The sequence below is a fragment of the Tachyglossus aculeatus genome, chromosome 25 (genome assembly GCF_015852505.1).
Source record: "Tachyglossus aculeatus isolate mTacAcu1 chromosome 25, mTacAcu1.pri, whole genome shotgun sequence".
Taxonomy (NCBI): domain Eukaryota; kingdom Metazoa; phylum Chordata; class Mammalia; order Monotremata; family Tachyglossidae; genus Tachyglossus; species Tachyglossus aculeatus.
In genome coordinates, this window is record NC_052090.1 from 751255 (window position 1) to 778954 (window position 27700).

General features: G+C 45.3%; 1 protein-coding gene across 5 annotated transcripts in view; it reads right to left on the reverse strand.

Annotated features, from left to right (window-relative positions):
* The window catches only part of PIKFYVE (phosphoinositide kinase, FYVE-type zinc finger containing), a 153083-nt gene that overhangs the window by 49573 nt on the left and 75810 nt on the right, over positions 1-27700 (reverse strand). For all 5 annotated transcript variants that reach the window (XM_038766414.1, XM_038766413.1, XM_038766412.1 and 2 more), the window contains 10 exons: positions 19936-19995; positions 15946-16075; positions 12260-12440; positions 11536-11610; positions 9915-10022; positions 7243-7383; positions 6356-6482; positions 4971-6133; positions 1341-1441; positions 561-632 (listed from right to left, as the gene is read on the reverse strand). In XM_038766414.1, the coding sequence (XP_038622342.1) occupies positions 561-632; positions 1341-1441; positions 4971-6133; positions 6356-6482; positions 7243-7383; positions 9915-10022; positions 11536-11610; positions 12260-12440; positions 15946-16075; positions 19936-19995 (2158 nt within the window). The remainder of the gene's footprint in view (positions 1-560; positions 633-1340; positions 1442-4970; positions 6134-6355; positions 6483-7242; positions 7384-9914; positions 10023-11535; positions 11611-12259; positions 12441-15945; positions 16076-19935; positions 19996-27700) is intronic.

Here is a 27700-nt window from a genome sequence, read left to right on the forward strand (position 1 = left end):
CCTCCTTAGACTAGGAACCCCGTGCGGGACAGGGACTGTGTCCAACCTGATGATTTTGTATCTAACCCAATGCTTAGTACAGTGCTTGGCACACTTTAAGTGCTTAATAAATACCACAGTTGTTTTTATCATCATCATGGTAGGTCTATAACTTTCTTCTTAGGAGACGTCCAAAGTACACATGAATTAAGCCCACGATAGAAAGTAGGTCCCATCTTTAAATTCTTCTGTCTTTGGACCACAGGTAATAGACATAATCAGAGGCCAAAATATGATCCTCCCAAATGGCACTGATAAAGTTATTCAACCAAATCTCAGGGTTGGGGAGGGTCATGAACAGGTGTTACAGGGTTCAGGATTGACCTTAATATTTCAAACCCAGACTGGTCAAACTTGGGTGCAAAATGTCTTTGTTGCTTAGTGACTTGGATTACCACGCAGGACCTCCCTCTCAGAAAAGACCACCCCCACCGGTCCGAAATCCACGGCTCAAATTGCTGGGATTCAGGACTCCAAATCACAGCATATGTGCAAAAGGAAGGGGGAAAAAGCATCCTCACCTGAAGCAGTACCGTTCCAGAAATATTCCTAGAGTGAGATCATTCTTTCCATAAAATTCCATCGTCACAATCCTAGGTACGAAAAGACCTTGTGTTACCCACATAAAAGAGAAACCACGTACACCACGATCTGACAGCCCCAGCAGTATTCAGAGAGAAGGGACAGGCAGCTCTCCGCAGATCACAACAGGAACCAAGGCGGCCAGTGGAAGCTGAAGGTATCTGTTTCCACCAAGGAGACCTCGTGATCCGGTGTCATGTGTGACCTGCCTCCCAAGGTGCAGTAGCTCACCTGCACTCTGGATTGGATAGTGCAGCACTTCCTGGTCTTGTAATACGGTATTAACATCACTGACCACAGAGCTCTTCACAATCATAACAAAAATGGAAATCTTCCAAATTAACACCTTGATCTCAACCACCTGATTGCTCAAAGTGCAAAATTCCAATTTTTCTCCTGTCCCCTCCCCGACTTTGGAAGTAAACAATCCCAAATGACAATCTTGCTTGCACTCTCCTGTAACTAAAGGAATGCACTTCCTTCCAAGTCACAGAATCCAATTAAAAACGAAATAACTTTGGCGGGGTGGAGGGGGTATGTGGGGTTTGCAGAGGGAGGAGATCCAATATGGTTAGAGACAATCCTTCAGTGAAAGAAAATCTGCAGGTTACCTCCAAATCCTATGACTGACTAGGGGAATCCCACATTCAAGAAGAAAAAAGAACCCAGTAAAATCCAGATTTTGACCAAAATAATGATAAAAAAAGTTGATGTCTTACCAAGGACTGACACAGGCGCTGGGAGCATTGCTGGACTGGGACGAGGAGCTACTGAAAAGCACGCACAGCCTCTGGTGGCTTCTGGGACTCAGACAGTCTACCTGTAAGTAAAGTTGTGAAAGTCTTCAGAAAACATAATAGTAATAATGATGGCATTTATTAAGCACTTACTATGTGCAAAGCACTGTTCTAAGCGCTGGGGTGGTTACAAAACTATCAGATTGTCCCACAGGGGGCTCACAGTCTTAATCCCCATTTTACAGATGGGGTAACTGAGGCAAAGAGAAGTTAAGTGACTTGCCCAGTCACACAGCTGACAACTGGCAGAGCTGGGATTTGAACCCATGACCTTTGACTCTAAAGCCCATGCTCTTTCCACTGAGTCACGCTGCTTCTCACCACTGTACTCCCCCAAGTGCTTAGTACCATTGATCGATTATTCGATTAGCAACCACTTCCCTTTTAAAACTGGTTTCAAACCATTTAAAAATGATTTCAATCACTCATTCCATCAATGACATTGCACTAAGCGCTTGGTAGAGCACAATACAGTTGGTAGACATGATTCCTGCAAACAAGGAGATTAAAATCTAGTGGGGGAGACTGGCAATAAAAAAAAGTTACAGATAGGGGAAGCAAGAAAATAGAGGGACATGTACCTCTGTGCTCTGGGGTAGGGGTGGGCCGAGTAAGGATTGGGCATGAAAGCAAGCACATAAGGGATGTAGAAGGGAGGGAGAATGATAATAAGTATGGTACTTGTTAAGTACTTACTATATGCCAGGCATTGTACTAAGCACTGGGGTGGATATAACCCCTGTCCCACATGGGGCTCACAGTCTTGATTCCCATTTTACAGATGAGGTAACTGAGGCCCAGAGAAGCAAAGTGACTTGCCCAAGGTCACACAACAGACAAGTAGTGGAGTTCGGATTAGAACCCAGGACCTTCTGACTCCAAGACCCATGCTCTAGCCACTAAGTCACGCTTAGTGAAAGAAAGGTCAGACAGTGTTTCCAGGAGAAGAGGGTCGTTCAGTGTCGAAGGCTGATGAAAGGTCTCGGGGGATTCGGATGGAGCAGAAGCCTTTAGTTTTGGCAAGAAAGAGGTCACTGGTGATTTTGGAGAGGGCTGTGTAAATGGAGTGGAGTGGGAAAAAAACAGATTCTCACGGTTCAAGGAGAGAATTAGAGAAGAAAAGGAGGCAGTGGATGAAAACAACTGTTAGGAGGGAGATTCATTCATTCATTGAATCGTATTTATTGAGTGCTTAATGTGTGCAGAGCGCTTGGGAAGTACAAGTTGGCAACATATAGAGATGGTCCCTACCCAACAGTGGGCTCACAGTCTAGAAAGGGGAGACAGAGAACAAAACAAAACATATTAACAAAATAAAATAAATAGAATAAATATGCACAAATAAAATAGAGTACTAAATTCATACAAACATATACATATATACAGTTGCTGTGGGGAGGGGAAGGAGATAAGCTGGGGGGATGGGGAGGGGGAGAGGAAGGAGGGGGATCAGTCTGGGAAGACCTCCTGGAGGAGGTCAGCTCTCAGTAGAGCCTTGAAGGGAGGAAGAGAGCTAGCTTGGCGGATGTGCGGAGGGAGGGCATTCCAGGCCAGGGGGATGACGTGGGTCGGGGGTCGATGGAGGGACAGGCGAGAACGAGGCACGGTGAGGAGATTAGCGGCAGAGGAGCGGAGGGTGCAGGGTGGGCTGTAGAAGGAGAAAAGGGAGGTGAGGTAGGAGGGGGCGAGGTGATGGAGAGCCTTGAAGCCGAGGGTGAGGAGTTTCTGCCTGATGAGCAGATTGATTGGTAGCCACTGGAGATTTTTGAGGAGGGGAGTAACATGCCCAGAGCGTTTCTGGACGAAGACAATCTGGGCAGCGGCGTGAAGTATGGATTGAAGTGGGGAGAGACAGGAGGATGGGAGATCGGAGAGGAGGCTGATACAGTAATCCAGACGGGATAAGATGAGAGCTCAAACAAGGAAGGTAGCAGTTTGGATGGAGAGGAAAGGGCGGACCTTGGCAATGTTGCGGAGGTGAGACCGGCAGGTTTTGGTGATGGCTTGGATGTGAGGGGTGAACGAGAGGGCGGAGTCGAGGATGACACCAAAGTTGTGGGCTTGTGAGATGGGAAGGATGGTAGTGCCGTCAACAGTGATGGCAAAGTCAGGGAGAGGGCAGGGTTTGGGAGATGACTGGAGGGTGCAGTCAGGTCAAGGGAGGGCTGTTTTAAGATAGAAGATACGTGGGGGTATTTCAAAGCAGAGGAGCGGGAGCCAGAGCAGTTGAAGATGCTATGTCAAAAATTATCTTTTGAATCAAGACATAACTACCTACTTCTTTAAGGATAGAAGATGTTGATTAAAGCAGTTAATAAAGTCAACAAGATGAAAGCCCTTTAATGTGGGGAGTGTCTTAGATTAACTTCAGTAACTTTTTCCGAGACAGTCCCTAGCTTACAAAGGTTATCCAAATGATAACTGATGGGGTCGTGTTTGCAGAATCTATAAATGTGAGCCTCAGTGCCCATGGAAAATCATGGGAAAGTATTTTGCTTCTGCTATGAAAAGAAAAAAATATGAAAACTGTTCTGGTGTCACAACAATCTCATCAGTGTAGAAGCACAAATTATTACACCCGTTCCCTGAGTTCTTAGAATTTCTGCCATTTCGGCCATTTTTGCTGGAAAGAAAGGCAGAGTTTCTCCAGTGGTGGACATGTGATCTCATAGCCTATTTCTATCTCCCCCAGGAGAAGCCCATTGGGCCACCCACACCAGCTAAGCATCAGCAGCCTGAGGGACAGTAATAAGTTCCCCTGCATCCATCTGGCTGGGCTACGGTCCATTTATTGGGAAATAGGTAAACTAGCAGGGTGTCCTAAATAATTTTCTTCCCTCCAGGTGTGTGGGGGGGGTCCTAAGTCAACTCAAGGAGAAAGCCCAAAATAACAAGTACTTCAAACTCTGGACAGTGATTATGGATGCCTCAGGAGCCCATACCCCTAAAAGCCATTCTACTAGTAGCAGCAGCTAGCAGTAGGCAGAATGAGGGATAAAGCTTTCCACCTAAACAGCAAAGGCAGAGGAAATTTAAGGGTCAAACCATTTCCCTCAAAGCCAGATCTGGATTCTTGTCCTACTTCTGGTCCTAAGCAATCCACCAATCCATCATGTGATCTCTAGCAAATCCTATTAACCTGCCTCAGTTTCCACACCTGCAAAGTTGGGATTTTGCTTCTGGGTTCCCACGGCTATAAGTAGTACCATACCCATCAAACCTTTCTAAATTACATCTTAGAGACACCAGCAACTCTCCCCGGTTACCTTTAAAAGAGAAATTCTCCAGTGTTGAATCGGCCCTAACACAACCAAAGGGGCACTGCATTGTTGTTTTGTTTTTTTTAACAGTGTACTCTGAGCTCCTTAACTTGGTCTCCCTCAACAGTGACCAGAAATCAATGTAGCATGTGAACAGATGTGTGCCAAGTCAAAGAAGATTAGCTCAGGAGGAAAAATGACCTCAGATTCTCCCACCAAACCAAAGAACGTTCTTTGAGTTACGAGGTCACCAGTCTTCCCCGCTCCGTTGCAAATGTCACTTGCCACTCACCTTGGCTGCCCAGGGTCCCTCATACTGAATCAGCCCTCTCTCCTCATCACCCTCACTTCTGCTCCCAGGCTTTCCTCCAGAGGTTCCCGGTAGGTCCTTTGCCTGAGCAAAAGGGTCGGCATTTCTTTGCTGAATCCTGCCGCCCCTGGCCCGATAATCTGCCAAAAGCCTGCCCAAACTCTGGCAGCCGCTGACATGTCCCGCCAGGCTCGTGCTGACGAGCTCGTGGGAGGGGAGGACTTGGATGGTCCTGGCCTGAATGCTCCCATTGATGCTCTGAAGCCCAGGAAGTTCTCTCAACAACTGCTTCTTCCTTCGGCTCTCCAGATCCTTCAGCTCCTTATTCAGGAGTGGCGACCAGTAGACTTGCTCTGGAAAGTAATCGCGGGTAGGGCAGTGCATGCCCTGCTCGGTTAAGAGGAAGGGCTCTCGAAATGTGATCACCGGAGAGATGCAGAGGATCACATCTTTCAGTTCCTGTCTGAAGGCCAAAGAATAGGTCTTGAGCCTATCTTCTGAAGAGGTGACTTCCTCAGCAACATATATGCCAGTGTCATCCTGCAGGGGATCTCTGAATACTCTCTGGTTGTTCTTGGCGTCCTGAACCTCATCTGGTGGTGGCAAGCTCTCTGACTGCTCCCCGCCCAAATCGTCATCCTCGTCTTCCCCGGGCAACAGCAGCAGTGACTCTGGCACATTTGGAAGGAGTGGAGTGGGTAGTGGGAGCACACCAGCGGCAGTTGTGAGCAACTCTCGGGGTTTCAGAGATAAAGCCTCCTGTGGGCAGCCTTCGGCATTCTCGTTAGTTTGCTCCATCGGGACTCTCGGTTCCGGGAGGCCGCTGTCGTCGGAGGAAGCAGATTCAGATATCACCGGCAGTCTGTCAGAGAGGGGACTGCCGCTGAAGAGAGCTGGCCCAGGCCCGGCTTCTCCGGGCCCTTCGATCAGAGAGTGGAAGGAGCTGTTTTGGGGCGAGGTAGGAGGCATGGCGAACTCATCCATAAGGAAAGAGATTTCCAGTTGAGAGTGGTAAGCCACGCAGATCATGAATATCAGGATTTCTTTCACTCGGGCTAGCTCATAATCCGAGCCTCCTCTTAGCTTTATCGTACAGCCGAGGTGCTGTGGACAGCCTTCGAAAAACATCAGGGTTTTTGTTTGATCTAAGAGTCAGAAGAAAACAAGAAATCAGGCGCATAGGGACCCAAAGGGTGATTCTACCAGCCGAACTCAACCTCTAGGTGGAGAAAGCTGCCTCTCATTACTCGTTTTCAAGAGTTTGGTCAATCAAGACAACAAACACCTCATCGGATAGCTCTGGTGATGAAATCGGAGGAGTTACGTGATGTAATCAGCCGGTGGGAAGCAGGCTCCAGGTCACTCACCATTGGGTAGCTGGAACATCTGCATGGAAAATTTGTGGCAGGTTCCCAGGTGCGGTTTTGTGAGCAACTGATCCATTGACATCACAAGGTCACCTTGGGTCATCCGGCTCACTCGATCTAAAACTTGCTGTACAAAAAATAAAATGGCTACATTACAGAGGGAAGTAGGTCGAAAGCTCACACATGTGGAACCTGTCAAGCAACCCGAAGTTGAATCTTAGGGGGTCCTCCCCTCCATCCAACACAGCTTTTTCATGGGAAAATAAGAGGATCAGAGAGCTATTCCTATCTGGAATATCTAACTGGTGAGTTTTCTCTTACTCATCAGGCTGTGAGCAGAAATCACTTGACCTGTTTTAATTTACTTCAAGTACTGGTCTAGTCAATCTGTCACCTGCCTATATAGTAAGATGAGCGGGATTCATTTGTATGCCCTTCCTGTTTTTGAAATGCATTCGGGCTTCATCCTCTTTGGCTCATGAGCTCCTTCAATTTCCCTCGTGAGCCCCAGAAGAGCCCGACCCAGAATATAAATCAATCGTATTTATATCAATCAATGGCGGTTACTGTGTGCAGAGCCTGTACTAAGTGCCTGAAAGAGTATGATAGAAAAGCACTGGTAGAAACATTCCGGTAACAGCCCAATGCTACTCCCAGGAACCTGTTCTGCAGTTGAGTGCACTCTGGGACAGGGACCGTTACTTGGGAAAAGGTGCGGTTATCATTTCTTGTCCTGCTACCTCCTGGCTCTCTGCTCCCTTTCCTAATGCATCTGTCCAGGTAAGAAACTACCAGAACATCCGTGTCCTCACTCTCTGAGCTACTGAAATAAATATCCAACCTAATTTAAAAAGTAATGCTCACACCTCTGAGCTACTGCCACTTACCGGTTTCACATTAATGACCAGAGTAATTCCATGTTCCAGTAACATGTCCTGAGCAATCCGGGATACTGTCTTCTCAACAAGGACCAAAGTTGGTCGAACATCAACTATCCGCTGCACGTAGTTCTTCAGAAACTCTCTTTCCTAAGCCAAAATCACAATGCTACTGTGATATTCAAAACTTCATAGGTTTCTATACAGTTATGAATTCTTTTTTTTAAAAGAAAACTTTAGGAATAGGGGATTAAAATTCAATTAAAGACATTTTGCCACTGAATCACTTTACTTCAGCAACAGCACTGTACTACTGTACTGTCTATTATGAGAAGCAGCTTGGCTCAGTGGGAAGAGCATGGACTTTGGAGTCAGAGGTCACGGGTTCAAATCCCTGCTCTGCCACTTGTCAGCTGTGTGACTTTGGGCAAGTCACTTAACTTCTCTGTGCCTCAGTTACCTCATCTGTAAATTAGGGATTAAGACTGTGAGCCCCCCATGGGACAACCTGATCACCTTGTAACCCCCCCAGCACTTAGAACAGTGCTTTGCACATTGTAAGTGCTTAATAAATGCCATCATTATTATTATTATTAATAACCAAAGTGCTGTACTAGGCACCTAAAGTATGCAGAATGCCATAATGGGTGGGCTACAGCATACAGAGGGTTATACTGCAGGGCCTACAGTGGAGGATGCCTGCTGTGAGGACAGCAATGTTCTGGGCACTTCTACACATGTACTACACATGTACACATCTACTAGGAACAAAGGAATATACAATAGAAGAACACAAGAACCCTGAAATCCCTAGTACTTATGTATTTACACCCATTCTCAACATTTTGGGGTACTCAATTGTACATTCAATTCTGTATTCTGCTTACTTCTGGGATTTCAAACTACTCCCTATCTGATCCTTGTTCTTTCTACGGCTCCCACTCTTTGCCCACTCTTCCCCAGTGGATTTTAAGCTCCTTTTGGCTAGGGAATGGATCTTTTATTTGTTCTGTACTTTCCCAAGCACATAGTTCAGCCTAAAAAGGGAGACAGGCAAAAAGACAGACAGACACGCGCGCGCACACGCACACACACACACACACACACACACACACACACACACAGGAGAAATGAGAGAAAACGTAGAAACAACCAGTAACAACAAAAGTAATCAGAAATAATTAAGGGGGAAAAAAAGATGTACGAGTAAGCGCTCAGGGTGGCTGATGGAAATACATGACAGGGATGTGGGGGCTAAACAGGGAAGGCTTCCTGGAGAGGTGACTTTTTAGTAAATTTTGAAGGTGAGGAGGGAGGTGTTTGGTGGATTTGAGAGGGGTGGAGCTCCGTGGTGAAGTGCAACATGAGAATGAGGCGCACACTCCCCAAGGACAGCTAGCTACCAATTCAGGTACAGTTTGTGCTGTTAAAGGAAAGGCAGAAGATTTGAGTTCTGTAAAATGCCATTATATTGTGCCAGAGCTGAAACTTGTAGAACTGCCTGTAGCCTACCGCCACTTCTAAAATGGAGGTATACAGGAAAGGGCTGCTTGGCTTGTGACTGGCTAGGAAATGGACACGAGGTGCTGATTAATGGGTATATGAGTCAGGAGCGGGATGAATCAGGCCCTGCCCCTCCCACCAAGACTGAAACATTGGCCACTTCCCACCAGATTCCCTCCGGGCTGGTGGACCAACAGCCGTGGTGGCGGCAGGCTCGGCACTGGCAGATCGAGGAGCTACAAGCATTTAGCAGCTGCCACTGCCTGGTGGTTCCTGCCGTGGGGCATCCCCTCCACAGTCCCACTAGCTGGTCCACACCTGCTATTTACCTAATTCCTCTTTTGGTTTTGTTTGGGACAGCTTTTCTCTGATGAGTTTTCTTATGGTATGATTTTGGCTTTTTTAACTGAATGTTCGACTGAATTAACTCCCAGCAAAGAGATCCTGAACACTGATTACAACCCCTGGACAGTCTCACTCAATAATGATTTAGAAACGGGTGAGGGCATGGCTGGAAGAGAATATTCTGAATGTTGTACCCACTCTCCCTGCCAGCCACTTGCCTGCTATGGGACCTTGGGCAAGCACTTCTCAGTGCTTCCATTTTCTCATCTGTAAAATGGATAATAGCTACTAGTTCTCCTTTCCCCTTAGACTTTGACCTCCAAGTGGCATGGGACAGGGTCCAACCTGATTATCTTGCATCTACTCCAGCACTTAGTTCGGTTCATGGCACACAGTAAGTGCTTAACAAATACAATAACAATAATGATGACGATGATGATGATTATTACCATCATTATTGTCATTACTATTACATGGCCACAGTCCCTGCCCTCAAGTAGGGCAGGGCACGGGACGCAGGGGAGGCAGACACTAAAATAAATTACAGGAACGGGAAGCAATCCCTGTAAAGATATGCGCCAAAGTGCTGTGGGAGGAATGGGGTGGAGTATGAACCTAAGTGTGGATAGATGATGCAGCAAAGTGGGAGGAGGTTGGGGAGAAGAGTAAGATTAGTCAGAAAGGGCTTCCTAGAAGAGCTGAGACTTCAGTAGGGCTTTAGAGATGGGGAGAGGGGAGGTCAACCCGATATGACGAGGGAGGGGATTCCAAATAGGAGGGAGGTGGTGAGCAAGAGGTTAACACGGAAAGAATCAAGAGAGGTGCAGTCTTACCTGGAGGACAATGGGGTCAATGCAAGTAAATTTGGTTTCTTCTCTGTACAGATATTCAATAGAACATTTCAATAGAAGAATTTTGGGATTTTTTATACAAGAATTCATCTAAAAATAAAAAGTTTAAAGTTTTAAAATAAAGCAGACAGTCAACATCTTTTTCTCACGTAACTTAAGAAGTGTGGCCTAGTGGATAAAGCCCGGGAGTCAGAGAACCTGGGTTTTAATCCCAGCTCTACCACTTATCTGCTGTGTGGCCTTGGGCAAATCGCTTCACTTAGCTGTGCCTCAGTTACCACATCTGTAAAATGGGGATTAAGACCGTGAGCCCTATATGGGACAGGGACTGTATCCAACCAGTTTATCTTGTATCTACCCCAGCACTTAGTACAGTGCCTGGCACATAATAAGCGCTTAATACATACAAGTTAAAAAAAAACTCTAACTTCTGCATGTCCTGCATGAAACCCTTTCTGTCATAAAACCTGGCTTAGCACTTACATCTCTACCTTGATCTCTTGAGAAGCAGCATGTCCTAGTGGAAAGAGAACAGGCTTGGAAGTCAGGGGACCTGGGTTCTACTCCTGGCTTGCCAACCGTCTGCTTTGTGACCTTGGGCAAGTCACTTCACTTCTCTGTGCTTCAATTTACTTGTATGCAAAATGAGGATTAAATTCTACTCCCGCCTAGTAAAACAATGAGCCCCAGGTGGGACATAACTTGATTATGTTGTAGCTACCCCAGCGTTTAGTACAATGCTTGGTCAATAGTAAGTGCCTAATAATAATAATAATGGCATTTATTAAGCGCCTACTATGTGCAAAGCACTATTCTAAGTGCTGGATAAGTACCGTAATTATTAACACCCTCACAGCACGGTTGTTCCAAGGACCCTCTTTTACCCTCAAATCTCTCTCCTACCTTGGATGATCAAGGCCACACCAATATCTAGCCACAAACATTGCACAACTATGTCCAACAAAAATTACCCTTTTTTCCAGAAAAAAGCTTTGATTTACAGTTAGATGCCTCTTCACTCTGTTCGAAGTGACTTCATGCCATAGGAAGTCACCTACTCCAATCTCCTGGAAATTGGGCTTAAATGTAAGATTTAAGATTGGAAAACTGTATTCCTGTTGTGGGCAGGGAATGTGTCTGTTATACTGTTATAGTGAACTCTCCCAAGCACTTTGTACAGTGCTCTGCACATGGTAAGTGCTCAATAAATATGGCTGATTAAGATGCCAGGACCTTGAAGATAAGGACTGTTTTCAAGTCCTGGGAAATCATCTTATATATTTAAGATTCTTAAGTCCTCCCCAAATTTAAAAGATGAAATCACTTGCTCCAGAGACAGGCATTAAGTTCATCCTAAAGGTGTTTATTGTCAATGACAAGTTTAAAATCTTCCTTTATATCTGCACCACAATACTGCTATGCCCCAGAGCTCTCTTGGCAAGTCAATTTCCTCTACTTCCAAATTATCCCCCTCGAGACTGTAAGATCCCTGCGGACAGGAAGCATGCCTTCCAACTCTGTTACACTGTACTCTCCCAAGTGCTTATGCAGAGCTCTGCACACAATAAGTGCTCAATGAATGCAGTTGATTGACCCAAGGTACCTTTTTATGTGCAATGTTCTTGGTACAAACAAAGCCATTGACGACCACAGAGTCAAACTTCTTTCCTCCTGGGATCTAGCACAGAGAATTGGAGATGACCATTAAAATGTATTCTTTAAAGTCTCTCTACTGTAGCACAATAAACACACTTACAAATTGTTTCAATGCATTTTGTTAGCATTTCATTTGCCTGGGAAAAATAATGAAAAACTAGTAATAATGACGGCATTTAAGTGCATACTATGTGCAAAGCACTGTTCTAAGTGCTGGTATGTGATTCCATCAAACAACTGAGAAAAATATCATCTTTCGGTCCATAGAAAGCAAGCACCCACTGCCCTCTTCCATTACAATATCAGTGTCAACTACCAGAAGGCGCCTAAGGTCATGGTGTCCGCTAGCACCCCTTCTTTCCTGTTATAGCTCTGCTCTGGTAACACCCAAAAAAGCCGACCGTACCACCCTTCAGTCCTCCTTACTCCAGAATCTGTCAATGGGTTCCATAAGACAAATCTCCTTCATCATCATCACCATCATCCATGGTATTTAATTGAGCACTTACTGTGTGCAGAGTACAATTTCCTTGAGGCCAGGAACTGTGTTCTTTACTCACCAAAATGCTCTGCCAGGGTCTCAGCAATAGCAGGGGCATCCAGTGTGGGTCGAGCTAGAGTGACCTCATTACCAGACCCTCAGCCATAACCCTGGTGGTTGGGATACTCACTTTTTTGATGTGGACAAACTGCCGAATATCCATGTCATCGTCCCTGTTTTTGACATCGGGGCGGACGGTCTGCACCACCTGGCAGACCACGGGCACAATGATGTCTCTCCAGGAGAGGGACAGGGATTCACTGTTGAGCAGCTGCTGAAGCAGAGCCATCAGGTGATTGTGGTTAGCTGAACTGTACAAGTGATAGACGGGGAGGGAAGAAAATCAGAGTTTCTCCATACTTTATTGCTAAAAGGTTAATTGAATTAACCCACTATATTCTTCAGCTCTAAATGCAATGGCTCTTGCAGAAACAACAAAATGAATGTATTGAATCTCCCAAATGAACTCTTCACAGATTTGGAGGGTTTTCTCTCTCTTTTTTTTTAATGGCATGTGTTAAGAGCTTTCTATGTGGCAGACACTGTACTAAGTGCTGGGGCAGATAAGAGGCTAATCAGCTTGAAAACAGTCCATGTCCCCTGTGGGGCTAACCGTCTTCCTCCCCATTTAACAGATGAGGGAACTGAGGCATAGAAAAGTTAAGTGACTTGCCCAAGGTCACACAGTAGAGAAGTGGCAGATCCTGCATTAGAATCCAGGTCCTCTGATTCCCAGGCCCCTGCTCTTTAATAAAAATAATAATAATTTTGGTATTTGTTAAGCGCTTACCATGTGCAAAGCACTGTTCTAAGTGCTGGGGAGGATACAAGGTGATCAGGTTGTCCCTTGTGGGGCTCACAATCATAATCCCCATTTTACAGATGAGGTAACTGAGGCACAGAGAAGTGAAGTGACTTGCCCAAAGTCACACAGCTGACAAGTGGCGGAGGCGAAATCTGAACCCATGACCTCTGACTCCAAAGCCCGGGCTCTTTCCACTGAGCCATGCTGCTTCCCCACTTTGCACTGCGCCACACTGCTACTTGCCACAGGTTCTACTTTTTCGAGCTCAGTGCAGTCTGGGGAAACTACATGAGGGAGGAAGAGTCCTGGACTGAAAATTCTCTCCCAATAGATTCTTCTAAGGGAATCTATTTCCTTACACAGAAATAGTGAGAGGTACCACTGTGGCAGGAAAGAAAAAGGCAAAGAAATAACACAGTTCAAAGAAAGGGAAACATGGTGAACTTTCCAAATTCTTGGAAACGAATTTTGCTTTCATCATTTTAGTAAAAGTGAGACTAAGAGAGGACCAAATGCACAGATCGTCGATAAAGTAGGTAATGGAATAATAATTTTTCAAAGAAGAACAAGATCCTACTTGGACACAGTTGAGACTCACCTAACCACATATAAATCACTTGGTGTGAAAAGCACATTGTTCTAACACTACAGAAAAGACGTCTCCTTCACGCCAATAAGCCAAACAGGAATCCAAAAAGAACGGAGAGCCCAATGAGAAACCTGTGCTATCTTCTGTTTTTTAATTAAAACAACCAAACACATGACCAATGCGTTTTTCTTAACAATGGTTGCACTGCGTAACTAATAAAGAATAAAAGTGACCCTTCAAATCTAAGTGGGACAGAGAACAATGACGAAATAAAACTACCGGTGATCAGTTCATATTTGAGTACCTTTAAATTGTTAAGCCTTGTGCACTTCAGAACATCAAAAAGACCCGGTCCCTTTCACCCCTTGAAAAACTTGAACTCCAATTCAATACCCTCATGACTATGACTTTTCAGACCTTTGGTTTTACTTATCTTAATTATGTTGCAGATTGATCTATAAGGTTAAATCTGTTTAGTTAAAAGTAACTCAAATCAGCTAACATGGTTGATCCTATCTGGGTTCCACGGGGAACGGTGGACAGGGACAGAGGCACTTACAATCCCTAGATGTGGGGCGTCTCCTGGGAATTATGGATGTGAATGAACAGAACTTAAAACCCTCAGCCCCACCCAGTTGCTTATTATACAGTTTACATTGTGAGGCCCTTGAGGGCTAGAAGCTGGTTCTATTTCCCATTCAAACAGTCTTTCCCACCGCTTTGTGGAGGATTTTGCACACAGTAAGCACCTAATGAATTACAAATCCTACTGTACAACTGCATCACGAAATGACCAGCATTTGTCATTCTCAAATGAAGCTGAGCATGAATTTCAGTCATTTCTTTGTAGAATTCAACTTCACTGATTGAGTTGGTATCATGCCATGTCCATTCCTGAAAACAGTTTTGTGTAGGGAGAAGGCCAGCCTATCTTTATTGCCTGTTCTAAGGTCTTCTCTAGCTAGACTGAGCTCCTTTGGGCAGGAAACATGTCTATCAAGACTACTGAATTTTACTCTCATCATCATCATCAACAATCGTATTTATTGAGCGCTTACTGTGTGCAGAGCACTGTACTAAGCGATTGGGAAGTACAAGTTAGCAACATATAGAGACAGTCCCTACTCAACAGTGGGCTCACAGTCTAAAAGTCTCCCAAATACTTAGTGCAGTAGTGCTCTGCACACACTAAGCGCTCAATAAATATGCTTGCTTGGGCCTCATCCCCTAGGGCTGACAAGCAACCACGTCCACTACAGAACAGAAAGGGATTCCCCACGTTTAGAGAGTGAAATGAAATTTCACTTGAGCAACACCAGCTTTAAGCTACATTGTTCTACAAGGAGTTGGCTTGGGTTAGGCTTTACTAATTCATTCATTCACTCATTCATTCAATCATATTTATTGAGCACTTACTGTGTGCAGAGCATCACACTGTGCTAAGCACTTGCGAGAAAATAACAATGAACAGACATTTCCTGCCCACAATGAGCTTAAAGTCTAGAGAGGGGGAGACAGACATTAATACAAACTAATAAATTACAGATGTGTAAATAAGCACTGTGGGGTTGAGAGGGGGGATGAACAAAGGGAGCAAGTTAAGGTGACACAGAAGGAAGTGGGAGAAGAGGAAAGGGGGCCTTAGTCAGGGAAGGCCTCTTGGAGGAGATGTGCCTTCAGTAAGGCTTTGAAGGTGGGGAGAGTAATTGTCTGTCGGATTTAAGGAGGGAGGGCGTTCCAGGCCAAAGGCAGGAAGAGGGCTAGGGCTTTGGCAGCGCGACAGGTGAGACCGACGCAGTGAGAAGGTTAGCGTTAGAGGAGTGAAGTGTGTGGGCTGGGTTGTAGTAAGAGAGTAGTGAGGTGAGGTAGGAGGAGGCAAGGTGATTGCGTGTTCTGAAGCCAATGGTGAGGAGTTTTTGTTTGATCCAGAGGTAGATGGGCAACCCCTGGAGTTTTCTTGAGGAGTGGGGAGACATTTATAGAAAAAAGGTTCCAGACAGCAGGGTGAAGTATGAACCGGAGTGGGGAGAGACAGGAGGCTGATGCAATAATCCAGCTGGGACAGGATGAGTGATTGTATTAACGTGGTAGCAGTTTGGATAGAGAGGAAAGGGTGGATTTTAGCCAGGTTGGAAAGCTGGGACTGACAGGATTTAGTGATGGACTGAATATGTGCACTGAATGAGAGAGTGGAGTCAAGGATAACACCAAGGTTATGGGATTGTGAGATAGGAAGGATAATGGTGCCGTCTACAGTGATGGAATAGTCACGGGGAAGACAGGGTTTGGGTGAGAAGATAAGGAGTTCTGTTTTGAAATTCCCCTTAAGCTGTGGAGGAGAGCTCCATGTCTTAGAGTTGGCTGGACACCAGCCAGGACAGGGAATTCAGAAAATAGGAACTTGCAGAGGGCAGTGACTCACAGTAACCGTTCCATGGCTTGTTTTTCCCCATTCTCCTCTCTCAGCAGCTCCAGGTTGCTGTGATGCCAACCTAGTGGCGTAAAAAGCAGCTCCTTGAACTTCTCTTCGACCCTCCGATTGAAGAGAGACTCTAAAGAAAATCCAAAGCTATGATTTAGCGTGTCGATGCCACACCTCAGGGTACAATGAGACATTTCTGAGAGGTTTTTTTTCTTTAATTTGCATAAATATACACATGAGGATGCTGGTTCATTACTACTCAGGGGCACAAGAGGAGCAACAAAGAGAACAATGGGATTTTTAAGTTGTTCAAGCAACTCCTATTCATAATTAAGGGCTTAGAACTATGCTTTGCACAGAGTGGACCCTCAAGGAGTAATAGCAACTGACTGAAAAAAATGCTGCTGAAGATGAAGTTCACCTAAAAGCGAGCATACGCATGGAACCCTCACATGCACAAACCAGAAAATATACCACTATTTTTACAGAGTACTGAGCCCGGAGGGACTGCTTTCAACACTGTGGACTACACCCTACTGGAAACATTCTCCAACCTCAACTTCACTGGCAATATACTCTCCTGGTTCACGTCCTATCTCTCTGACTGCTCACTTTCAGTCTCCTGTCCTGGCTCCTCCTCTGCCTCCCATCCTCTAACTGTAGGAGTCCCTCAGGGTTCAGTTCTGGGTCCCCTTCTATTCCCCATCTTTACCGATTCCCTTGGAGAACTCATTCACTCCCATGGCTTCGGTTACCATCTCTCTGGGGATGATTCCCTAATTTACATCTCCAATCTCACATTTCCTCCTGCCTGCAGGGTACCACTACTTGGATGTCCGGCTGTTGGCTCAAACTATAGTTGTCCAAACAGAACTCCTAATCTTCCCACCAAAACCCTGTCTTGCCTATCTCTGTAGAGAACACCACCATCCTCCCTGTCTCCCAAGCCTGTAATCTTGGCATCATCCTTGCCTCATCTCTCTCATTCAACCAACATACTCAAACTAATACCAGTCCTGTCAGCTCAACCTTCACAAAATCACTAAAATCGACCCGTTCCTGTCTATCCAAACAGCTACTATGCTGCTGATGGTATTTGTTAAGCGCTTACTATGTGCCAAGCACTGTTCTAAACACTGGGATAGATACAAGGTAATCAGGTTGTCCCACATGGGGCTCACAGATTTAATCCCCATTTTACAGATGAGGTAACTGAGGCACACAGAAGTTAAGTGACTTGACCAAAGTCATTCAGTTGATTAGTGGTGGAACCGGGGATTATAACCCACAACCTCTGACTCCCAAGCCTTTCGACTAAACCGCACTACTTTTCATGTTCTGATCCAAGCACTTCATGATTACTGAATCAGTCTCTTCACTAACCGTTCTGTCTCCTTTTTCTCCCCGTATTTCACTCTACTGCCTGGATCACTTTTCTAAAAAGAGTTCAGCCCAAGTCTCCCCACTTTTCAAAAATCTCCAGTGGTTGCCTATCCACCTCCATATCAAACAAAAATTCCTCAACATTGGCTTTAAAGCACTCCATCACCTTGCCCCCTCCTACCTCACCTCGCTTCTCTCCTTCTACAACCCAGCCCGCATACTTCGCTCCTCTGGTGCAAGCCTTCTCTCTGTGCCTCAATCTTGCCTGTCTCGCCACCGACCCCTGGCCCACATCCTGCCTCTAGCCTGGACTGCCGTCCCTCCTAAAATCAGCCAGACAACTACTCTCCCCAGCTTCAAAGCCTCAGTGAAGGCACACCTCCTCCAAGATGCCTTCCCAGACTAAGCCCCACTTTTCCTGCTCTCCCGCTCCCTTCTGTTTCGCCCTGACTTGCTCCCTTTTCCCTTCCCCCCTCCCCAGCCTCACAGCCTGTCTCCCCCACTCTAGACTGTGAGCTGATTGTGGTCAGGGATTGTCACTGTTTATTGTTGTACCGTACCTTCCCAAGTGCTTAGTACAGTGATCTGCACACAGTAAGCACTTAATATGATTTAATGAAGCAATTTTAAAGCACTCAATCACCTTGTCCCCTCCTATCTCACCTCACTGATTTCCTGCTATAACCCAGCACATTCACTTGGCGCCTCTAACACCAATCTAATCCCTGTACCTCAATCTCATCTAGCTCATCATTGACCCCTCACCCACATCCTCCTGTAATTTATTTATTTTAATATCTGACTCCCTTCTAGACCGTAAGCTCCTTGTGGGCAGGGAGCGTGTCTACCAACTCAGTTATATTATACTCTTCCAAGCACCTACAGTGCTTTGTACACAATAAGTGCTCAATAAAGATTATTGAATGACTGATCTTGGCAGAGACGTGATTGTACGAAGGTTTTAAAAGTTGGGAGAGAGGTGGTCTATTAGATATGAAGGGGGAGGAGGTTTGAGGTATGAGGGAGGATGTGGGCAAAGAGTAGAGAGAGTAGGTTGGCACCTTGTAACCTCCCCAGCACTTAGAACAGTACTTTGCACATAGTAAGCGCTTAATAAATGCCATCATTATTATTATTTGAGGAGCCAAGTGCACGGGCTGGGTTGTAGTAGGAGATCATTGCGACAAGGTAGTTGATTGAGTCCCTTAAAGCTGACAGTAAAAGTTTCTATTTCATATGGAGGTAAATGTCCCGAAGGCAGGAGGAAATGCGGAGGTTCCAGAGAAGTGGGGAATGGGCCCCCTGCATGCCAGGGACAGGGGATGGAGTCAATATGCCCCTGGACTTACTTGAATAGCTGAAGCAACTTAACTGCTTAACTGTCACAAACCCCTACTGTTATCACTTCTACTATTACCAGTAATATTATTATTTTCTATTATTATTATTACTATTATGCCACACCTCAGGGTACAATGAGACATTTCTGAGAGTTTTTTTCTTTAATTTGCATAAATATACACACGAGGACGCTGGTTCATTACTACTCAGGGGCACAAGAGGAACAACAAAGAGAACAATGGGATTTTTAAGTTGCCATTACTATTATTAGCAATAAAGTAAGGCAAGGACAGGGGGATTTACCTTTCAAAAAAGCCAAAGGACAAATAGATACTCGTGAAATAGGTTTAAAAGGCAAATAAATAAACCTAACAGATAATAGCAACAAAAGCTTCTAAAAAGCAACCAGTGGTTAGAAGAGAGGGGAAGAGCCAGAGACCACTTTGGAGAGACCGCAGAGGATTTGTCAGTACGGTGGGCCTGGCACCACTTGAGCAGCGTCTTTTCTGGCTGCAGAATTCCTAGGGCAGATAAATTCCTCCTCTCAGACAGAATATTCACAGCGGATTCTAAAAATCAGGATTCTCCTCTGTGTCAGCAAGGGGAAGAGGAGGGCTTGAGAGAAAACTTACTCACCTGACTCGAGATCAGACAGCAAGGCTCAGCCACTGGTTTCCTTTCAAGTTCAAGGGCTTGGGCTTACCTGCCCCAAAGTCCTTGTGGGATTGGACACTCGGGAGAGAGGTTATGAGTCAGTTGACGGTCTGTCTCTAATATGAGAGAAGGGGAGGCCTGCCAGGCACACACCTCACTGTGCATGGGGAAGGGAGACGAGGAGAGGGCGGCACACCAGCTCTGGGCTACTGTTCTACTTCAGGAAGAGGAAGAGAGGTGGGGAGGGAGGAAAGCCTCAGACCTCGTCACCACTTTCCTCCACTCCCACAGAGTGGCAGCTGGCCCCGGGCCGGCACTCAGCAGGGAGAAGCTCTCCTCTGTGAGCCAAATGTCAACCACAACTGGACCAGATTCAAACACTCAGTATTTGAGGTAGGCCTGAGGTAGGAGATGACAGATCTGGTTAGCCTTAAAATGAACAATGAGAAGCAATCACCTATTGTTAACTAACTGGGATACGTAAGCTGTCACTAAACACATCTCAGGCCTCAAGTTTAGCCCTGTCACTCGGAGTTCTCCAAGCTGTAAAATCAACACCAATGCTGGAAGACCATTTCCATAAATTCAAGGATGGGGATGGGTCTAACTTACCTTGGATGAAGGCATCGCTTATTGAGATCTGTTGTCCTCCGTTGTCAGGGATTAAATACTCTGGATACCAGGAGAAAGCAGAGAAACAAGGAAAGAAAAGACAGTATTACTTTAACTCGCCAAGATAATTATAAGAGAACACACCCACACCACAAAAGTCTTACTCATACCAACTGAGTCATGGCTGGAAAAATTCCTGAAAGCTATTCTGTTTATCACTACACAAAACTACTCTGTTTAACGTGATCTGCCCAAATGTTCCATCATGCTTAGTGTTGTTCATCACTACATGACACTGTCAAAGAAGGAACCATGTCAGGAAAGCCATCTTTCTTGATTTCCTTTGCCAGCATTAATCTCTCTCTGTCACAAATCAGATCTAGTGTTCATGTCCCCCAAAATGTTCAATACTGCTTGTTTTCTACTATTAAACTGCTTTCCTCAGAGAGGGGCTTCTTCTGGGTTCAAGCAGTTAAGTAAATCAGTGTCACTGAAAAGAAAGAATAAACTGATTAAAGAAGACACTATAGGCAAGGGAAGTTTTTCATTAGACTCCCTAAAGGAGTCTAATGAAGTGTTAAAGATGTTAAAAATTAGTCCAAGAAAATTAGAGTATTTCACTATTCAAAGATCTGTGGTAGAGAAACATACATAATAAACAAAATGAAGGTAAACAATGTCAAAAAAACCCCAGACACCAAGAAATCAAAGCTGATTTGTGCTTTCTAAACCTTCTAAGAACTCATGTTCTCACCCTTCCCTCTCTCAATCTGTCATTAACCTCCCTCCTGATTCCTCCTTTTTGTTTGCTCTGCGATCCATCATAATTTGCACTTAATCTGTGCCAAGTATGTATTAGACCTTAGGAGAGTCCAGCAGAGTGTGGAGACACAGTTCTAGCCCTTGAGGAGTTTTTGACCTAGCAGGGAACTCACAGTCAATGCTCTAGTCACCCTATTCTGAAAAAACTCCAACTCCCCCTCCCTGTCTAACCTGAAATGAGCTGCTTCTACTCCTTGTCTCCACTCTCTGAGAACTCTCTCCTTGAACCCCTACGGTGAGGATTTAAGATGAGACCATAAGCAATGCCAATACTGAGCAGGCCAATGGAATATCCATGCCAGTGTATCTCTGACAGTAGGACCAAGATGATTGGAGGAACACTGTGATGGGAGCCCTACTGGACAGCTAACCTAAATGATTAGAGACGCTCAATCTTGCACCCCAACGTGCCTCTACATCCCTAAGTTTCTCCCTACTAATCTTCCTGGCCTACTGATCCATTCACATATTTCCCCAAGTCCCCCTTAAACCTACTGGCATTTTTGGTCTGCATAACTTGCTTACTGTGTGGCCTCCGGCAAGTCACTTAATGTTTCTGTGCCTCAATTTCCTTGTCCTCATCTGGAAAATGGGGATTCAATGTCTGTTCTCTCTTTGTTAGACCCATATGGGACAGGAGCTGTACCTGACCTGATTATATCTACCACAGTGCTTAGTACAGTGCTTGGCACATAACAAATACTATTATAACATCCCAATTATCAAAACTTCTGGGATTCTGGGATAACAAATTCCATCAGCATACTGGACCCTAGTTTACTGTTTCACTTGGGTTGCTTTGAACCTACCCCTTCAGGCTACAAAGGGTGCCTTTCCAACGGGGACTGAATGAATGAATCAGGGGGGAAGGGTGGGAGGGGAGATTTTGTGGGACTTGTCAGTGTGTTTCCTGTTCACCCACTTCGCTCCTCTAGTGCTAACCTTTACACTGTGCCTCGATCTCACTGCCAAGCCTAGCCCACGTCCGGCCTCTGGCCTGGAATGCCCTTCCTCCTCTAATCCGACAAGCAATCCCCCCTGCTTTAAAGCCTTATTGAAGGCACACCTCCTCCAAGAGGCCTTCCCAGACTAAGCCCGACCTTTCCTCATCTCCCACTCCCTAAGACACTCTGACTTGCTCCCTTTGCTCTTCCCCCGCCAGCCCCAAAGCACTTATGTACATATCTATAATTTTATTTATCCCTTTGCTCTTTCCCTACTCCCAGCCCCAAAGCACTTACGTAAATATCTGCAATTTTATTAATCCATCTCCCCACTCTAGATTGTGAGCTCGTTGTGGGCAGGGAATGTCATTGTTGCACTGTACTTTCCCAAGCGCTTAGTACAATGCTCTGCACACAGTAAGTGCTCAACAAACATGATTGAATGAATGAATCCTCTAGACATTAACTATGCCCACGTTCAACCAGCATCTTTCCAGAGTGAAGAAATTTGCTTTAGCCTCTCCTCTTATAGAAGTTTCTCTTTACACCTGACCACCTTGGTTGCCCTTTGCTATACTGTCTCCCATTCTAGTTGGCCTCTCCTAGAATGAGGCAACCAGATCATGCATACGGGATTCTAGGAATAAAATAGGAAAACTACAACCCCCCTTCCTGATGATGCTGGCATTTGGTTGGCCTTTTTGATTATGGCTTCACATTGGACTCATGATTTAAAAGAAAATACTCCAACAGTAATCCCAAGATCTCCTTCCTGAGTTGTGACTGATGTCACTGAGCCCAACATCGTGAGTTACAATTTGGAGATTTTTCTCTAGCCGAACTCCCTTGGACTTGCTTCCACTGAAGGTCTTCTGGCAGTTTTCAGAACACTTAGTATTAATAGAAGCACTTACTCTGTCAGACACTGTTCTAGAGGCACTGGGGTAGATACAAGTTAACTGGGTTGAACACAGGCCCTAACTGACATGGGGCTCAGAATGTAAGCAGGCGTGAATCCCCATTTTACAGAGGAGGAAACTGAGGCAGAGAAGTGACTTGCCCAAGGTTACTTGGGCACAGCCAGGATTAGAATTCAGGTTCTATTGCTCCCAGGTCCAGGCTCTTTCTACTAAACCATACTGTTTCTTGTTTCTCTCTTTGTGCCAAGCTTTCCAAGTATGGACCAGGGCACCGGGGCCTGGAGATATTTCCCTCCCGAAAACAATAAGAAAAAACTGAAAAAAAAACTGAAGCGGTCAGCCTAGTCACTGATCAAGGCCACTCTGAGAACATTCCTACCATGCCCGGACAAGTTTCTAGAGGAGAATTCAGCTGAAAGACATCTCCAAACAAACCTGAAAGAGGCGTTGTCCTGTCCCAGTTTAACTGGTGAAGGTGATGAGACCAAAGCAGGACGTCACCATGTTGTAAGACAGAGCAGCTGTGGCCAATCTCATCACCTGCTTCACGCTAGATCACGGAACATGATGACTTACTTTAAGAATGCACCCAACAAGCAGGGCTGAGCTCTAGGAAACCGACTCTGCCTTCCTCATTAAATAAGGCCATATGAACCCACAGTTTATTCCCACTAACGCGGCATTTGCTTGCCCAGAAAAGCATAGTGTCATCTGCCAATTCTGTGTGTCCCTGTGCACTCCTCTTTCAGATCATTTTTGAAAATGTTAAGTATAACTGTTCCCAGCACACTGCCGGACTGAAATTTATTACTATATTCATTTTACTTGTACAAATTCACTATTCTATTTATTTTGTTAATGATGTGCATCTAGCTTTATTTTTATTTATTCTGATGACACCTGTCCACATGTTTTGTTTTGTTGTCTGTCTCCCCCTTCTAGACTGTGAGCCCGTTGTTGGGTAGGGACCGTCTCTATGTTGCCGACTTGTACTTCCCAAGCGCTTAGTACAGTGCTCTTCACACAGTAAGCGCTCAATCAATATGATTGAATGAATGAATGAACTGGCCCCCCTTCAAATAAGTCCATCAGGTTAGTGAAGCACAATTTCCCTTTACAGAAACTAACAGATTACGTGTTACTAAATTCTCTAGAGAAGCAGTGTTGCCTAATGGAACTAGCGTGGGCTTGGGAGCCAGAGGACTTGAGTTCTAATCCTGGCTCTGCCACTTGGTCATTCAGTCATTCAATCGAATTAATTTAGCGCTTACTTATCATCATCATCATCAATAGTATTTATTGAGCGCTTACTATGTGCAGAGCACTGTACTAAGCACTTGGGAAGTACAAATTGGCAACATATAGAGACAGTCCCTACCCAACAGTGGGCTCACCATCTAAAAGGGGGAGACAGAGAACAAAACCAAACATAATAACAAAATAAAATAAATAGAATAGATATGTACAAGTAAAATAGAGTAATAAATATGTACAAACATACATATATACAGGTGCTGTGGGGAAGGGAAGGAGGTAAGATGGTGGGATGGAGAGGGGGACGAGGGGGAGAGGAAGGAAGGGGCTCAGTTTGGGAAGGCCTCCTGGAGGAGGTGAGCTCTCAGTAGGGCCTTGAAGGGAGGAAGAGAGCTAGCTTGGCGGATGGGCAGAGGGAGGGCATTCCAGGCCCGGGGGATGACGTGGGCCGGGGGTCGATGGCGGGACAGGCGAGAACGAGGTACGGTGAGGAGATTAGCGGTGGAGGAGCGGAGGGTGCGGGCAGGGCTGTAGAAGGAGAGAAGGGAGGTGAGGTAGGAGGGGGCGAGGTGATGGAGAGCCTTGAAGCCGAGGGTGAGGAGTTTCTGCCTGATGCGCAGATTGATTGGTAGCCACTGGAGATTTTTGAGGAGGGGAGTAATATGCCCAGAGCGTTTCTGGACAAAGATAATCCGGGCAGCAGCATGAAGTATGGATTGAAGTGGGGAGAGACACGAGGATGTCTCTGTACTGTACTGATGCACTGTATTGAGCCCTTGGGAGGGTACAATACGACAATAAACGAACACATTACCAGCACATAACAAGCTTACAGCCTACTGGGGGAGACGGACATCAATGCAAATAAATACATTACAGATATGCACTTAAGTGTTGTGGGGCTGGGAAGGGGAAATAAACAAGGGGAGCAAGTCAGAGCGCTGCAGAGGGAGTGGGAGAAGAGGAAGAGGGACTTAGGGAAGGTCTCTTGGAGGAGATGTGCTTTCAATAAGGCTTGGAAGTGGGGGGAAGTAAGCGTCTATCAGATTTGAGGAGGGAGGGCATTCCAGGCCAGAGGAAGGACACGGAAAAGGGGTGGGTGGCCAGATAGACATGATCGAGGTATAGAGAGAAGGTCAGCATTAGAGGAGCGAAGTCTGCATACTGGGTTGTAGTAGAAGAGTAATGAAGAGGTAGAAGGGGGCAAGATTATTGAGTGCTTTGAATCCAATGGTGAGGAGTTTTTGTTTGGTGTGGAAGTGGACAGGCAACCACTGGAGTTTTCTTGGGAAACACGTCTGGAATGTTTTGGTAGAAAAACGATCCCGGCAGCAGAGTGAAGTATGAATTGGATTGGGGAAACTCAGGAGGCTGGGGGGCCAGCAAGGAGGCTGATACATTAAACCAGAAGGGATGGGATGAGTGACTGTATTAACATGGTAGCAATTTGGATGGAGAGGAAAGGGCAGATTTTATTGACATTTTAGTGGGACTGACAGGATTTAGTGATGGTTTGAATACGTGGGTTGAATGAGAGAGAGGAAGTTAAGGATAATGCCAAGGTTACAGGTTTGTGAGACAAGAAGGATGGTGGTGCCATCCACAGTGATGGGAAAATCAGGGGGAGGACAGAGTTTGTCTGCTGCTTGACCTTGGGCAAATCACTTAACTTTTCTGTGCCTCAGTTACCACACCTGTAAAATGGGAATTAAGGTGAGCCCTACAAGGGACAGGGTCTGTGTCCCACCTGATTATCTTGTACCTACTCCAGTGCTTAGTGTACTGGAATATATTAAGCACTTAAATACCATAAAAAAAGTGCTCATGATCCTCAACTTAATATCATCAGTTCGACCAATTTACCAATACAGAAGCAGGGTTCACTGGTTTACAATTCTGAGGATAATGCTGGGGACTCTTTTTCTGCATGGGAGTTATATTAGCAATCCACCAACCTTCCAGGATTAAAGTCCTCTGTAAAGACAGGAAACACACTTTTCAGAGCTAATGATACAATTTCCCCTCCAAGTTCCTTCAGAACTTTTGGGTGCAATGCCAACTAATCTTTGTCATCCATTAATAAAAAAGAGATGGGGCTGGGAGTCAGGAAACCTGGGTTCAAATCCCGGTTCCGCCACTGGCCTACCTTGTCATCCTGGACTAGTCAATTAACCTCCCTGTGACTCAGTTTCTTCATCTGTTAAATGGAGAAAAGATAGAATGAGAGCCCTACGTGGGACAGGGACGGTGGCTGATCTTATAACTTGTACTTACCCCATTCTTTGTGCACAGTAAGCATATAAGTGCCAAAGTTACTAAAAATAAGGCATCTAGTTTATCGATTTGATCTAAAGTCGTTTCCTGGGGGAATCAACACAATCTGATGCAATTTCTGGGTGCTCCAAAATCAATTTGGGCTTATGAATCTCTCTACCACTTCATAAAGAATGCCTTTTCATCCCCAAGGGCACCTTTCACCCCACAATCATCAAATGGCCCCTCTTATTTCCTAATTAGCTTCCTACTTCTGAGGACATATGGTGAACAGATTTGGCATTGCTTGCAAGAAGCTCTTAAAACTTCTCTTTGGGCCCTTTCATTTTCTATTTGCTTCTTGACCCGACACACTTTGTATAGGCTTTCCGGTTCTCGCTCAGGTGAATTTTCCATTTATTAAGGATTGACTTTTTCTCTCAATCAATAAATGGTATCTTTAGGCACTTACTTTGCGCTTGGGAGACTACAACACAACTGAATTGGTAGACATGATCCCTGCCCTCAAGGCACCTACAATTTAGCAGGGGATGAGGATATTACAATAAATTATGGGTAGGAGAAGCAGCAGAGTAAAAGGTTATGTACATAAGTGGCCTCCTACACTGAAAGGTAGCCATGCAGGATTTCTGCTTGGCCATTATTTTTTCCTCCTACATGGATTCCAACCCCTTCAGTTCCCTGAGCCCACCCATTTTATCATGATTATTATTATTATTACTACTGTTGTTGCATTTATTAAGCACTTAATATATGTCACACTGTTCAAAGCACTGGGATAGCTACAGGAAGCAGCATGGCCTAGTGGACAGAACATGGGCCTGGGAAAAAGAGGACCTAGGTTCTAATTCTGGCTCTACTACTTACCTGCTGTGTGACTTTGGGCAAGTCACTTACCTTCTCTGGGCCTCAGTTACTCAGCTATAAAATGAGGGTTGAGATTGTAAGCCCCATGTGGGACAGGGACTGTGTCCAACCTGATTACTTAGTACCTTCTCCAATGCTTAGAACAGTATCTGGCACAGAATAAGCACTTACCAAATACCACAGCTATTATTATTATTAAGCTAATTGGGTTGGACAGGTTCCCTATCCCACATGGGGCTCACAGGCTAAGATTTAGATATTCTAAGTGCTAGGTTTTTGACTAAGAGCAGGAGTCCTCGGTGAGCACTGAAGTTCAATCGTACTTATTGAGCGCTTACTGTGTGCAGAGCACTGTACTAAGCCCTTGAGGGAGTACAACATAGTGCAAACGGTAGACATGTTCTCTGACCATAACGAGCTTATAGTCTAGTTGGGGAGATGAATTACAAGTATGATAACAATAATTATGGTATTTGTTAAGTGCTTACTATGTGCCAAGCACTGTTCCAAGTGCTGGGGTAGATATAAGGTAATCAGGTTGTACCATGTGGGGCTCACACTTTTAATTCCCTTTTTACAGTCAAGGTAACTGAGGCACAGAGAAGTTAAGTGACTTGCCCAAGGTCACACAGCAGACAAGTGGCAGAGTCGGGATTAGAACCCATGTCCTCTGACTCCCAAGCC